At 32.6% G+C, this 14,769-nt stretch overlaps 2 protein-coding genes across 4 annotated transcripts; both read left to right on the top strand.

The window, feature by feature from the left end:
- The first annotated feature begins 1,063 nt into the window (after positions 1 to 1,063).
- On the top strand, positions 1,064 to 2,046 carry LOC120213047 (putative expansin-A17). Its single transcript, XM_039211192.1, has 3 exons — positions 1,064 to 1,208; positions 1,259 to 1,580; positions 1,687 to 2,046. The coding sequence occupies exons 1-3, from the start codon at positions 1,064 to 1,066 to the stop codon at positions 1,994 to 1,996; spliced, it is 777 nt and encodes a 258-aa protein (XP_039067123.1). The 3' UTR covers positions 1,997 to 2,046.
- An 8,910-nt stretch (positions 2,047 to 10,956) lies between these two features.
- LOC120213029 (shikimate O-hydroxycinnamoyltransferase-like) lies at positions 10,957 to 13,531 on the top strand. 3 transcript variants are annotated; one of them, XM_039211179.1, is made up of 3 exons: positions 10,962 to 11,070; positions 11,190 to 11,635; positions 12,528 to 13,531. In XM_039211179.1, the coding sequence occupies exons 2-3, from the start codon at positions 11,222 to 11,224 to the stop codon at positions 13,413 to 13,415; spliced, it is 1,302 nt and encodes a 433-aa protein (XP_039067110.1). In that variant the 5' UTR covers positions 10,962 to 11,070; positions 11,190 to 11,221; the 3' UTR covers positions 13,416 to 13,531. The 3 variants fall into 3 exon arrangements, with proteins under 3 accessions (XP_039067109.1, XP_039067110.1, XP_039067111.1); XM_039211180.1 differs by lacking the exon at positions 10,962 to 11,070 and having other exon boundaries at positions 11,272 to 11,319; positions 11,390 to 11,635; XM_039211178.1 differs by having other exon boundaries at positions 10,957 to 11,635.
- The last annotated feature ends 1,238 nt before the right edge of the window (positions 13,532 to 14,769 follow it).

Raw genomic sequence — 14,769 nt, 5'->3', positions numbered from 1 at the left:
GCATTTAGGTCCCCCAACTTTTAAAACTTGCAATACAGTCCCCCAACATTTATTCCGTTTGCAATATGGTCCCCCAACTTAAACCACCGTTAGAAAATTAGGATAAATTATATAAATGGTCATTGAACTTTTCAGGACTTGAATTTAGGTCCCCAACTTTTAAAACTTACAAAATAGTCCTTAATTTTATTCTAAACCCCAAATTCCAAAGTAATTTAATTTCATTCTAAACCCTAAATTCCAAAATAATTCAATTAAATTCTAAACCCCAAATTCTAAAATACTTCAATTTAAGGTTTATAATGTAATTGAATTATTTTGGAATTTAGGGTTTAGAATGAAATTAAGGTGTTTTGAAATTTTGAACATGAATTTACTATTTGACATTATCTACAAAGGGAGAAGATATTTAGAAGTCTTCTGGTTTACTTTGTTAGAAATTATTTAATTTTCTCCTGCAATTTTATATTGCCTGCTTGACAATTTGCTACTCAATTGTACAATAACGTACCATGAAACTATAATGCGTTGAATTTACAGATAATCCCAGGAATTTATTGGAAATAATAGTTAGAGCTGGCGACCCTTTGATTTGTTTCTCTTATTGCTATCAAGCATAAGAGAATTTTAGGTTATGATCATCTCTTCGATAAATACATGTGTTGTTGAAAAAATAAATAAAAATCAGATGTATAGTATTTAGCTTGTCAAACTTATATTCACCCTGAGATTGAATAAATTGTAGTAACTTTTATTTCACCATTTATGGTAGTAGATTGACGAAAGGCATGAAAATATTATCAACTGCAGAACCAAGATTTATAACTACTGTCACATGGGTTTGAATATAAAAATAGGATTCCCATATGACATTATGAATTACGATGATTTATTCTATCATTTAAGGAATAAGGATAATAGCATAATATTTAAAAACTCTATCAATAATTTTTCATAAGCTATCAACAGGGTCTATCACTGATTATAAATATCTAGGCAAAATGCATCTGTGGCATCAAACTCATCCTTCGCTTACATTCTCCAACGTAAAAGGAAAAAGAAAATGAAGAGTTCCTATTTATTTACTACTGCTATTCTCATTGTGTGTTTTTATTTCCCCCCTAAATTTCATGTAGCAGATGCAGCTCATACTTGGCTCTTAGCACATGCAACATTCTATGGTGGAAGTGATGCTTCCGGCACAATGGGTAAGTTTCTTATTTTTGGTTCATTTCATTGAATATGTTGGTTTTTTCAGGTGGAACTTGTGGTTATGACAATCTCTACACAGACGGTTATGGAACAAACACGGCCGCACTCAGCACAGTTTTGTTTAACGACGGCAAGTCATGTGGAGACTGCTATCAGATAACTTGCGATGCAAAAAAGGTACCCCAATGGTGTCTCAAGGGTAAATACATTACCATCACCGCCACCAACTTCTACCCTCCGAATTACACACTACCGAATAACAATGGTGGTTGGTGTAATCCACCCCGACCATACTTCGACATGGCTCAACCCGCATTTGAGACCATAGCGAAATACCGGGCTGAAATTGTACCAGTCCTCTACAGGAGGTATGTCCACTGTTCTCATTCTGCCATAAAAAAAAGAAGAATAAAAAAAGAACTTGAATACTAAGCACTGTTTGACCATTGCAAATCTGAATAATTTGTTTTCCAGGGTTACATGCAGGAGAAAGGGAGGCATGAGATTCACCATCAATGGAAGGAATTATTTTGAGCTGGTGCTGATATCAAACGTTGGGGGTGCTGGAGAGATTTCAAAGGTATGGGTAAAGGGTTCCAAAACCAATAAATGGGAAAGCATGTTGAGGAGCTGGGGTGCCAATTGGCAGAGCTTAAGCTACCTAAATGGTCAGACCTTATCTTTCAGGGTCCAAGTCAGTAATGGCAAGACTCGAACTGCACTTAATGTGGTGCCTTCAAATTGGCAATTCAGTCAGTCTTTCAAAAGCAATGTTCAGATTTAGAACTTCTCATATAATCTCACATATGTATTTGTTTATGTATTTTGCTTATTACATTTACTTCCAAGATGTATTATCATATTCTCATCACTTAGGTTGTGGCTTGGCGTTTTACTCTTGAAGCCCAGCAAGTGATTTGTTTACAAAATATACCCTGTTGTAACGGTACTGATGGTTGGAAGTTTGCAATTAATGTTCCAAATTTTCATTTATGGTTTTTGCTCAACCGAAATGATGGAAAATTTCTGGCGACACGAACATGATACTGTCAAATAGTAAATTCATGTTCAAAATTTCAAAACACCTTAATTTCATTATAAATCCTAAATTCCAAAATAATTCAATTACATTCTAAACCTTAAATTAAAGTATTTTAGAATTTGGGGTTTAGAATTTAATTGAATTATTTTAGAATTTAGGGTTTAGAGTGAAATTGAATTACTTTGGAATTTGGGGTTTAGAATGAAATTGAGGATTGTTTTGCAAGTTTTAAAAGTTGGGGACCTAAATTCAAGTGCCTGAAAAGCTCAATGACCATTTATATAATTTACCCTAATTTTCTAATGGTGGTTTAAGTTGGGGGACCATATTGCAAACGGAATAAATATTGGGGGACTGTATTGCAAGTTTTAAAAGTTGAGGGACCTAAATGCAAGCTTCAGAAATATTCAGTGACCATTACTATACTTTACCCATATATAAATTATGAGTTAATTTTTTTTTATAATCGGTATTAAATTAATATAACGTGCAAGTATTTAGGATTATATTTATTATTATATTAATCAAAGTTACGTAAAATTAACAAAAATATTAAAATTGTGATTAATTTTCTTGAATTACTCATTTTTCAAAATTGATTGAAATTCAATTGCTTATCTTGTAATAAGATAGAGGCATTCACCATTTACAAGGAAAGGACATAAACTAAAAATTGGAATTATTTTGATGCAAATAGCCAATTTTATTAAAAATATTAAATATTTAAATTAAATTAAGTTAATAAACTAAATATATAATTAAAATATATTTTTATAAATATTGACACAATAAATTAGTCATTCGATATCATACAATGATTATATAAGAAAAATGTTAAAAACTCATCCAAAAGGTATATACAAACAAATCAAACTATATCGACAAATAAACCACAATAGTAGATTAAACTATTGAAAGACTATCGACAGTCGTAAATCATAATTGAGCGTCGTGAGAAAATTATCTATGAACGCAAATTGCGTACCCAAGTCAAATATGAGATTCCAAAGAAAGAAATATCAATAGGATAACAAATAAACGTCATTTTGATCAGTAAAGATGATGTTAAATCCAACTCTAAGAAAATTAAACAAAAAAAATAACCAAACGACCGAAAATGTGCCATAAAGACAGAAGAAAATGTGTCATGAAGACATATAAAAACATATCATAAATGTAAAATTATTAGAAACTAAAAAAAGTAAATATACAATATAAGAAAATAAATAAGAAACAAGAAATACAGGTGGTCGACTACTAACGTCAAATTTGGTGCTGCCACCTGTCAAACAAATTTTTAAAAAAAATATAATTAGGAATGTGTGTGGGTTACAACCTCGAGTTTATCAACCTGGAAACTTTTGCATTCATTATATTTTTTTTCTTCTAATTTTTCTAATAATAGGTAACAAAAAGAAACGAAAATTTAAAGTTAGATATGATTTTGAAATAAAAAAATTATTATGTGACCAAAACAGAATAAAAATGATAGTTAAGGTACTAAACATGTAGTTTACTCAATTATATATATTTTTGGTAAAATAATTAGTATATGATTTATTAATCGAATAACTCTGATGACTGATCAAATACTATAGAGGCTAGGATGACCCTCTCAATCCAGTTTATTCTATTTGAAAATATCAGGATTCAAACCTCTAATTTTATTTAAGAAATTTAGTATCTCATGTCTCACTAGAACAATTGTTTGTTGATTTTTCCTAATTATAATTATATATTAACAACGCATCAAATCTTCATCATAATATAGCACGTCACAAGATCACAATTACTACCAAATATTGAGAGTGTGTTGCCGGCTGGGTTGTTAATTTGTTAGCAATCTGTTTGGGCTAATAGTTTGTGGTTATTTTTTTGGCATGTTGCTCCAGAATTGGGTCAAACTTTTTCTAAAAGGAACTTGGTTTATGGATTATTTTTTGACTAAACTTTTGCTCCAGAATTGGCCTGTTGCCGGCTGGGTGAATTATTTTTTTAGGAATTGAGACTGTTCATGTGTCTAATGGTCTCTTCCTTAATCAAAGCAAGTATGCTGCTGAAAAGCTTATCTTTCGATATCGCAAGTGTACATTGGACTATGGTTTATGGATTTGTCCTCAAACTGATCCTTTGTCTCTTCGTGTGTTCATAAATACAGATTGGGGAAGTGATGCTGATGACCGTCGGTCTGTCTCTGGGTATTGTGTCTATTCTGGCAAACACTTATTGACTGGAGCTCCAGGAAGCAATGGTCATTTTGTGTATATGAGTCTTGCTGATGCCACCTCTGAGCTTATATGGGTTGAGGCTGTGCTGAATGATATGAATGTGCCATTATCTTGTATATCTAAAGTTTGGTGTGATAATACTAGTACTGTGGCAATGGCTGCCAATCCGGTTTTACATGCCAAAGTTAAGCATGTAGATCTGGATGTTCATTTTGTGCGTGAGAAAGTTTCAGGTCATTCATTGGCGGTAAACTATGTTCCAGCAAAGTCCTAGGTGACGGATGTGTTAACTAAACTGTTACCTACTGCTCGATTTCAGGCTTTGCGTGGGCAACTCAATGTTGTGTCTCTGAAGTTGATACTGGTTTAATTTGTTCTTGTTGAAGATATGCAGAGTTGGAAAAGCTTGGTGAATATTGAGAGTGTTACCAGCTGGGTTGGTTGTTAATTTGTAAGAAATTTGTTTGTGGTTTTTTTTTTCTGCCCGTTGCTTCATAATAGGATTAAACTTTAGTGTTGACTCAGAGCAACAAATGAGCTATATTAATTGAAGAAGAATAAAGAGCTAAGATTTTTTTTTTGCCTTCTGGGCATACGATATCTTGTAGCCTAAATTTCCCCTCCCTATTTTTAACCGTCTTCATCTTTCCTCGTTCTTTTAACTATTGGAAGCATAAATGAGCTCTCGATAACTTTATAATGCACACTTTATTAATTGGTACGAATAAAAATACAAATACGATATAAACACTAACTGCAGTTAATTTACAAACACAACCCTACTACAATTTTTGTAGCTCTCTTAATCTCTTTAATTTTGTGTCTCTTGTTTTTGCTTCCACCACATAATTGTTGTCACTTTTATGTTACAAGCTGCTGCCACTTCACACCTTAATTAATCTTAACCCTTAAGGTTATCTTGATGCAACATAGAGCTTCCATACTTTTGCCAACACATTAATTAGTTGCTGCAGTGATTTCATATACTTAATACTTTTTTATGGACATCGGTTTAACTGGTAAACTGCAGTATTTTGTAAGATTACCAGTGAGAATAAAAGATTACCAGGGAATAGGATTACTGGGAATGTTGTATTTTGTGTTTGGTTGGTTTAGCAGGAATGTAAGATTATCGTGTTTGGTTAAAGGAATAAAAGATTATTGGAATGTATATTTAACCAAATTGTCATTATTATATGTTTGTATAATATTACAAATTGTAAAATATTTATATATTTTCTTTAAAAAATTAAATTCATAATATTTATATATTTTTTTTACAAAATTACAAATATAAAAAAGATTTAATGAAAGGGTAAATTTTTTTTAACCCCTGAACTTCATATAAAATTTTAATTATAGATTTTTTTTATAAATCTAAAACAATTTAAGGATAAATTTATAATTTAACATTCGTATAATTTTTATTATTCAATGACAGAAGAATGATATTTTTGAAAAAAAAATAAAAATTTAAGGGTGTTTTAGTCCAAAACGCCGGTAATGTTACAATACCTAAGGGAAGGGAGGTAATGACATTCCCTGTAATATACCCCAAAAATCTATTATTGGTAATAAAACATTACCGGGAATGAGATTTCCGGCCAACCAAACATGGGAATGTGGGATTCTCATCCCATGGGAATCCCATAATCCTTGAACCAAACACCACCTTAAGGTTATCTTGATGCAACATAGAGCTTCCATACTTTTGCCAACACATTAATTAGTTGCTGCCGTGATTTCATATACTTAATACTTTTTTATGGACATCGGTTCTTCAGGTAAACTGCACATCGTACTTCTTTGGCCCAAAAATTTCTCCGTAAGTGCTTACCTTTTATCATGTTTAACGTCATGTCAAGAATTGTGCTATTCTTTCTTTCAGCTATTCCATTTTGTTGTGGCATGTGTCTGACTGTTAGTTGATGAATAATTTTGTGCTCTTTGCAGAAGTCTTCAAACAAATTTGATGTATATTCACCTCCTCTATAAGATCTGAGTATCTTTAAATATTGATCACTTTTGTCATTGCTTTGAATTCTTTCAATTTCTCCAATAATTCTAATTTTTCTTTCAATATATAAACCCAAAATTTTCTACTAAAATCATAAATAAAAGTTAAATAGTACATGTTTCCACCAAGTGATGGTATGTCAAAAGGACTAAGTATATCTAGGAGTGTTAAAAAATCTCCAACCTGTTAACCTGCCGGTTGGTTAAAAAATACCAGGTATTTATAATAAAAATATTAGATTTTTTGAGTTGGGTTATTTTCTTGAGTTTTTGGGTCACGACCCGGGTCACAAAATATCTTTTAACCTGGTACTTGTAGACCAGTACTCGGTTTCTTATATATTTTTATTTTTTTATTTTATATTAGATTTTTTATTCCTAATTCTCAAATTATTACACCCTAACATTTTAAATTCCTAATTTCTTAAACCATTTCACTATAACATTCTAAATTATTAATTTTTTAAATTATTTCACCATAACAATCTAAATTATTTCTTTTAACTTCAAAAAAATTTAAATTTAATTGTTATTTTTAATAAGTTTTATCTTTTAATTATATAATTTTAAATTTTATGAGTAGATTAGTATTATAAACCTTTAAATTTTAGAATTTTTCTATGTTTTTTAAATAATATAATTTAAAGGAAAAAAAGATATGAACTGCGAACCCATGATCCAAAAATATGGGTACCCGGGTTTTACGGGTACTCGATTTACGAGTACCCAAACTTAATGGGTTGGGACACAGGCTGACATTTTGATACCCGAAAATTACGAGTATCCGATTTTGAACACCCCTAACTATATCTATGTGTACTATCTCCTACGGCCTTCAGGCTCACCATGATCTGCTAACTTTAAAGATTTGTGTGTGTTGCTTTCTTTTGATGCAAGCCTCACGTAATTGATTTGTAGGGTTGATCTCTGATAGTTCTTTTATCGTACTTGCTTCTGATAAGAGCTTCAGACTCATAAATCCAAGATGTCTATATCGTAGATGTCACATCTATGAATCATTTTTATCGCAATCTTCATGCATTTTACTTCTCTTGACTCGATTTTGATGGTAAAGAAGCCATTTCGAGTCATATCGACTTTGACAATTAATTTTTCATTTTTATTTTTTATGATGAGGAGATATTCTCCACTTCGTATCATTTTTCCAAAAGTTGACCAATGTTGATGATGTTACTTTTCAAAGTCGAGACACATTAACCTTTGAAATGTATTTCTTTTCTCTATTTTTTCGAGTTATCAGAGCTTCGCCTTTGACTTTGCGTGCAAGTCATCACCCAAAGTTACTCGACCATGGACTGTTCCATCTAACTTTACGAACATCTCCTTTCGGCCACACATATGGTTGCTGACACAATTATCGAAATACCAAATATTTTTTTTTGAATTCTTCATTTTCTTTGTAAATGAGAAACAAATGAGATTTTTAAACTTTTCTTCTTCATCTTCTGATACATTATTTCTTTCTTTATGGTTAGGAGCTGATCTGCACTCGTAACTAAAGTGATTATACTTGTTACAAATTATAACATCATACCTGTGATTTATTTCCTTGTTGATATCTACCTCTACCTCGACCTCGGCCTCTGAATCCTCGTCCACGACATGATGTTTGATAATTTTCACACATTTGAGTGGTGTCATATGATCGACTACCACATTCTCGAGCTCCTCGTCCGCCTCTATTTCTTCCACAAAATCCTCCACTATTTCCTCGGCTTTTTGGTGTTGTTGCTGCTGGCTTTTCCTTCGCGGATGTTCATTTTGCTTTGCAACGGTTGTTCCAAAGTTTCAAAATATTCATTTTGTTTCATCTTCTGCTCATAGGCATATAGTGAACTCACAAGCTTATCGATCGATATATGAAATAAATCTTTTAATTCTTTGATTGTAATGACCACGTAGTCAAATTTTTGTGTCAGTAACCGCAAAATCTTTTCCATTATTCCAACTTTATCGAGTGATTCACCATTCTTCTTCATTTCGTTTACGATCGCTTTTACACAGCAAATATAATCATCGACACGTTCTGTATTTTTTATTTTCAATGTTTCAAACTCAGCTCTTAGAGATTGTAAATGTATTTTTTGTTTTCGGCACCTTGAAGAGATTTTTGTAAAATCTCCCATGCCTCATTCGCGGTCCTCACATCTAAGATTTTTTCAAAGTTAGATTTATCTACTCCTTAAAAAAAATAAAAACAATGCTTTATGGTCTTTCTTGTGGGATTCTTTTAGTGTCATTTTCTCTTCATTTGATAAAGTAACTTCTGCAGTTGTATTTTCGGGTTCGGCATAGCCTTCCTCGACGACATCTCAACAATCTTGGGAGCCAAGTAATGCCTTCATTTGGATACTCCAATTGCCATAGTTCGCCTTGGTCAATCTTGAGATTTATGGTTGAATCATATTGGTCATCTTCTCTACCACGTTAAACTCGAACCAAACTATGATACCACTTGTTAGAAGCGTAAATGAGCACTCGATAACTTTATAATTCACATGATATTATCGATACGAACCAAAATACAAATACGATATAAACACTAACTACAACTAGGTCAAAAACACAACCCTACTACAATTTTTGTATCTATCTTAATCTCTCTAATTTTTTCTTCTCATATACATTCATTCACTCATACATTTATATTTAAACTAAGCTAGAACACATATACATAGAATTATTTAACCGCTTGATTTTGTCGTCGTTCATTGCTTGCCGTAATGGAGTGGTAGACACTCATTTTAGTCCGGGCAAAAAAATATTATACTATTATTATTATTATTATTATTATTATTATTAATGTTACTTTATTTACATTTGTCCAAGCTTGAAGCCCACCATTATAAGCGGATCCAATCACCCCAGCCAGCCCAATACTCAAACCCAACAACCCACCAACAGTGATCCAACCCAATAGCAGACCTGAATCCAAGTGCAAATGGAGCCCCAATGACCCATCAACCAACCCAATGGCCGATTCGATCTGACCCATGATGCAACCCTAATTTTTTAGGGTTTATTTTCTTCATCAACAGCAGCCGCCACCAACAGGGAAAACCGAACCATCCACCGGTGCGTGTGATCCACGCACTCCTCCAGACCGGTGCATGAGCCGCCGCTGAGCCACTGTTGAATGCTTCTCGAAGCCATCATCCACATACGAACAGTGCACCCACATTATCTACAACAAACAAATCAACCAAATCCCACTAAACCCACTAAAAATAACAAAATAAATCCAGGAAAATCCGGATTTGATTTTAATTACCCTACCCACTATTCAACAACCAGTCGAAGACCCACATGCATGCAACCATATATTAGGTGAGAAGCATTCGAAACAAGGGAATTTGGGGGTTTTTGAAGAGAGAAAAAAGAGAAAATCAAGGGAAAAATGAGAAAAGAAAAACTAGGGGAGAGAGAAAAATATCAAGAGATTCGAGGAAAAAGAGATCAAAGGGGAAAAGAGAAAAATACCAGAAATATAAAAAAGAAAAAGTTTACATTTTCTCCTTTAGATTTGCTCCGATCTAACCCTATCTCAAAAATTCGACCCCACATCCTTGTTGAGAAGGAAAAAGTGCTTCAAATAGTGTTTTGTTCGCGTTTTTATGCCGTCGGCGGACGGAGGTTGATGCCAATGAAAAAATGAGAAAAATGAAGCTTTGGCCGAATTTTGGCCTTGTGTTGGCCTTTAAATACCAAACATGAAACGGCATCGTGTTGAAGGGACGGGGCTTGTAATTTTGTGCATAGGGTAATATCAATTCTAGTCCTTTTCATTTTGTAATCTGCCCTTTCGACCATTAATATAAGTCTTGTATTATTTTGTTCTAGGTATATATATTTTCCTCGATTATATTTTAGTCCTTATTTTTTTATTTCACCATTTGTGTGAACGTTCGAATTTTGCCCTAATATTTTTTATATTTTATTTTAGTCACTTAATGAAATATTACGGTATTATATTCAATAATGGATAGTAGAACAAATATGAAAGATGTAGTATACATGTTGGTAAAACAACAGTAATGCGCATTATAGTTATCGTTAGGAATGTGATCTTAATTCCCTCAAGTCAAAACTTTTGCTGTGGAAATAGTTTTTTGCATTGCTTTTTGTTCAAGAAATTAAACGAAATTGGAATCTAATGCCATAGTTTCTATTAAGTTGTTCCCACATATATTCCTTTATGACTATGTTCCGACAAAGCAACAATTATTAGTGGGGTTCAAAGAGAAGCACATAAAAGGAACAAATGATTTATGTTCACATATTTGTGGCCACCTCTGTGTACAAGCTGCTGCCACTTCATACCTTACTTAAACTCGTAAGGTTATCTTTAATGCAACGTGGAGCTTCCATACTATTGCCAACACATCAATTAGCTGCTGCCGTGATTTCATATCCTTAAATGCTAAGGATTTCAAGATATTTCTAGCCATATTGCTATTATGTTTAATTGTCACTTTTGATATTCTTGCCGACATTTAATTGTTCATCCAGAGTGCTGCTGCTTCAACACCAAATGCATTAATTGCCTCAAGAGTATCCAGCCCCACCATTCTGCAACTCCACCTTCTGTTTACACTGTTTCAAGTTTTGAATCTTGACTAACATATTCCATTTTCCTTCTCTTTCTTCCTACTTTCTCGCCTTCCAAACAGACAAAATCACAGAAACTTCAACTCATCGACAGATGGAGATCACCATAAAGGAGTCCACCATCGTTCGTCCTGCTGAAGAAACTCCCCAGAAAACCCTATGGAACTCAAACTTGGACGTGGTGATGACGAGGTACCATCTCCCCACTGTTTATTACTATACAAACCCTAATGGTTCTTCTGGTTTCTTTGATACCTTAAAGCTCAGGGAAGCTTTGAGCAAGGTTCTTGTGGCGTTTTACCCCATTGCTGGAAGGTTGGGGTTTGACGAGAATGGAAGACTTGAGATATTGTGCAACGGTGAAGGAGTTTTGTTCGTAGAAGCCGAAGCTAGTTCGATCATGGAGCATTTGGTTGGTGATTTCAGTGATGATTCTCAGGTTTTGCAACTGATTCCAAAGGTTGATTATTCTGGAGGAATTTCTTCTTATCCACTCGCTGTATTACAGGTGAGTTTTCAGCATTTATCCAACCAAAACAAAATGTCGAAATAGATTATATAACGTTATTTTTTTCATAATACCAAAAATAGCCCTCAAAGTCCCTAATCTTTTTTTAAACATTTTGGCCCTCACCTTTTTTTTAAACATTTTCTTTCTAACGTTTCATTTTAAGCAAAAACACTATTTTTATATATAAAAATCATTAGTTAACACATGATTAATGCTCTGAAATAGGAGTCTTTTTAACTTAAAATAAAATATTGAGGGTTAAAGTGTCATTGAAAAAAAAAATAATGGTCAAAGTGGTTATTTTGTCAAATATTAAAGATCTTTTTCCCTCTAAAATAAAATGTTAGAGGTCAAAATGTTCTTAAAAAATAGAATAGGGGTAAAATGATCATTTTAGTAAATGTTGTAGGCTAATTTTAGTACTATGCCTTTAAATTTTGGGAATATAATTATTTTGAGATTTAGGTCATTTGTTACGGTTCACGTGAAACTCATCATATTAAAAAAATATAAATTGGAATAAAATTGTATTTAAAAATAAAATAAAACTCATTATATTAATTAAAAAAATTATATGAAACTCATCGTATAAATTGGAACAAAATTCTCATATTTAATGAGAATAAAATTATAAATACATTTGTACCAATTGCATGAATATTTTAGATTTTAACTTGTTTTGTAAAAAGAAAATATTATTCATTATCTTTTAACACGCAATATTTAATTATCTATATAGTAAGTACACCTATGTTTACAATTTGATTCATATGAACTAATATTTAACATTTAATCTGATTTCTATTTTAACCAAAAGACTTAATTGATATAATATTAATATGTTTGATATAATTATTCGTGATAATTTATTGTCTGTATATTTTACTAGGTAACTAAGTTCAAATGTGGTGGAGTTTGTCTTGGAGTTGGGTGGCAACATACTTTAGGAGATGGCTTATCGGCTCTTCATTTCATCAATAGTTGGGCTGATATTGCAAAAGGTTCGTCGCCCACCGTTGGCCTGGTCATCGACCGAACTCTTCTCCGTGCTCGAGATCCGCCGACGCCTAAATTCCACCATGTTGAATACGATCCTTTTCCTTTAATGAACTCTACATCAGATGATATCAAGCCATCCACTGTGTCCACCTTTACGCTCACAGCTGATCAATTGAATACACTGAAAGATAAAGCAAATGCTGCAAATGCACACAGTGGTATAAAACATAGTAGTTTCAACATCTTAGCTGCACATATATGGCGTTGTGTAAGTAAAGCAAGGGGTCTCTCAAATGATCAAGCTACCAAGCTGAGTTTTCCGATTGATGGTAGATCGAAATTGGATCCTCCTCTCCCAGAAGGCTACTTCGGCAATGTAATCTTTCCGGCTTCACAGATTGCTCGAGCCGGTGATCTCAGAATCGAACCGTTTATCGATACCGTAAAGAGGATCAATGAACGATTGAAGGTGATCAATGATGAATATCTGAGATCATCACTTGATTACATGGAAAAAGTGTCTGATTTAAGCGCATTGGTTAGGGGACACCATACCTACAGATGCCCTAATCTTAATATTGTTCCATGGATATATTTGCCCCTATATGATGCAGATTTCGGATGGGGTCGTCCCTTGTACATGGGACCAGCAAATGTCGTCCATGAAGGCAAATTTTACATAATTCCAAGTCCAGATAATGATGGGACCATGTCACTGGTAACTCGCTTGGAAACCTCTCACATGAAACTCTTTGAGCAACTTCTTTATGAATTTTAATATTTATGTTGTTTGATCAATTTCGTACTTGTGATGTAATAGATGGGAACTAAGATTTGTATTTTATGTTTCGGATTCTAATGTTTGATTGTTATCGTAATTTTTTATTTTGAGTAGGGATAATGTATTGATTGTTTTAGTAAGTTATATGATTTCTATCTAGTTTGCTTATGAGACTTTGGTGATCTGAAACGAACATAGTATTTGGGCTTTTAAAAATAAGTATTGAAAAAAATTATATTATAATAATAAGAAAAATTAAATAAATTGGCTTATAAATTATTTTTTATTACGTTCAATAAATTATCTAATAAATACATCAAATTTTAAATAGAAAACATTAATAAATTTCATTAAATACTCAATTACTTACACAAAAGCAAGCATGATTCTTTTTTTTTTGGTTGTCTTCCAGATTCCAATGCTTCAATTTGACTAATCCAAATTGACTTTCGTTGTACACCTAGTTTTAGTGGGTGAGTCTCCCAACAAGAATTTTTTACATACACAATGACTCGAACTTGAGACTTTGCTTAAGTGATATCAAACTACTTACCACTTAAATCAACTCCTTTCGGCTAGCATGATATTTTTTTAAAAAGATACATGTTAGATTTTAACATTCACTATCTTGTCAAAAAAAATAATTAAGTGAAAAGTAAAAAAAATTTAAAAATACCACATCAGTATTGTCGTTAATTTTTATTAGTGAGTAATAATAAATAAATAAAATATAACGTTAAGTATGATTTTTAAAAAAATAATAAGTGTGACTATATAAAACATTTCTATTACATGCTCTAGTTCAACTTTACAACTGTTTTTTAAAAGAACAAAGGTAATAAAATATACAAATGTTTTTTAAAAGTTTTGGTGAGGGGCTACGTTGATCTGCAAAGTGGATAATAATGTTTTGAAAATCGGACCGGCCGGTTCAATCGGTTTAACCGAGAATCGTTGCTTAGTTCAGTTTAATCTATACCGGTTGAACTATTATTATTGAATCGGCCGAAACCATTGAACCGTTCAAACTGAACCGGCTGAAAACCAGAAAAAACCGTTAATTTTTTTTTAATTAAACCAAACGACGTCGTTTGTTAAACAAGCCAAGTCGAACTCGAGTATTGCTGAGCTCGAATCGAACTTGAAAATTTTAAAAGTAAGCTCAACTTGACTCAAACTCACAAGCTAAAAATTATCAAGTTCAACTCGAACTCGAAATATAATATTGAAACTTGAACTCAAAAAGGCTTGAACTCAAAAAACATTTAGAAGCTCAATTGAAGCCTAAAATTCGAGCTTAATTGAAGTAAAATAATAGTTCACTCAATGCTCACCAAAAGGATCCATGATT

Source organism: Hibiscus syriacus, unplaced genomic scaffold (assembly GCF_006381635.1).
Source record: "Hibiscus syriacus cultivar Baekdansim isolate YM2019G1 unplaced genomic scaffold, ASM638163v2 tig00110020_pilon, whole genome shotgun sequence".
In the NCBI taxonomy this organism is placed as follows: domain Eukaryota; kingdom Viridiplantae; phylum Streptophyta; class Magnoliopsida; order Malvales; family Malvaceae; genus Hibiscus; species Hibiscus syriacus.
This window is presented reverse-complemented; position numbering and strand designations above follow the sequence as displayed.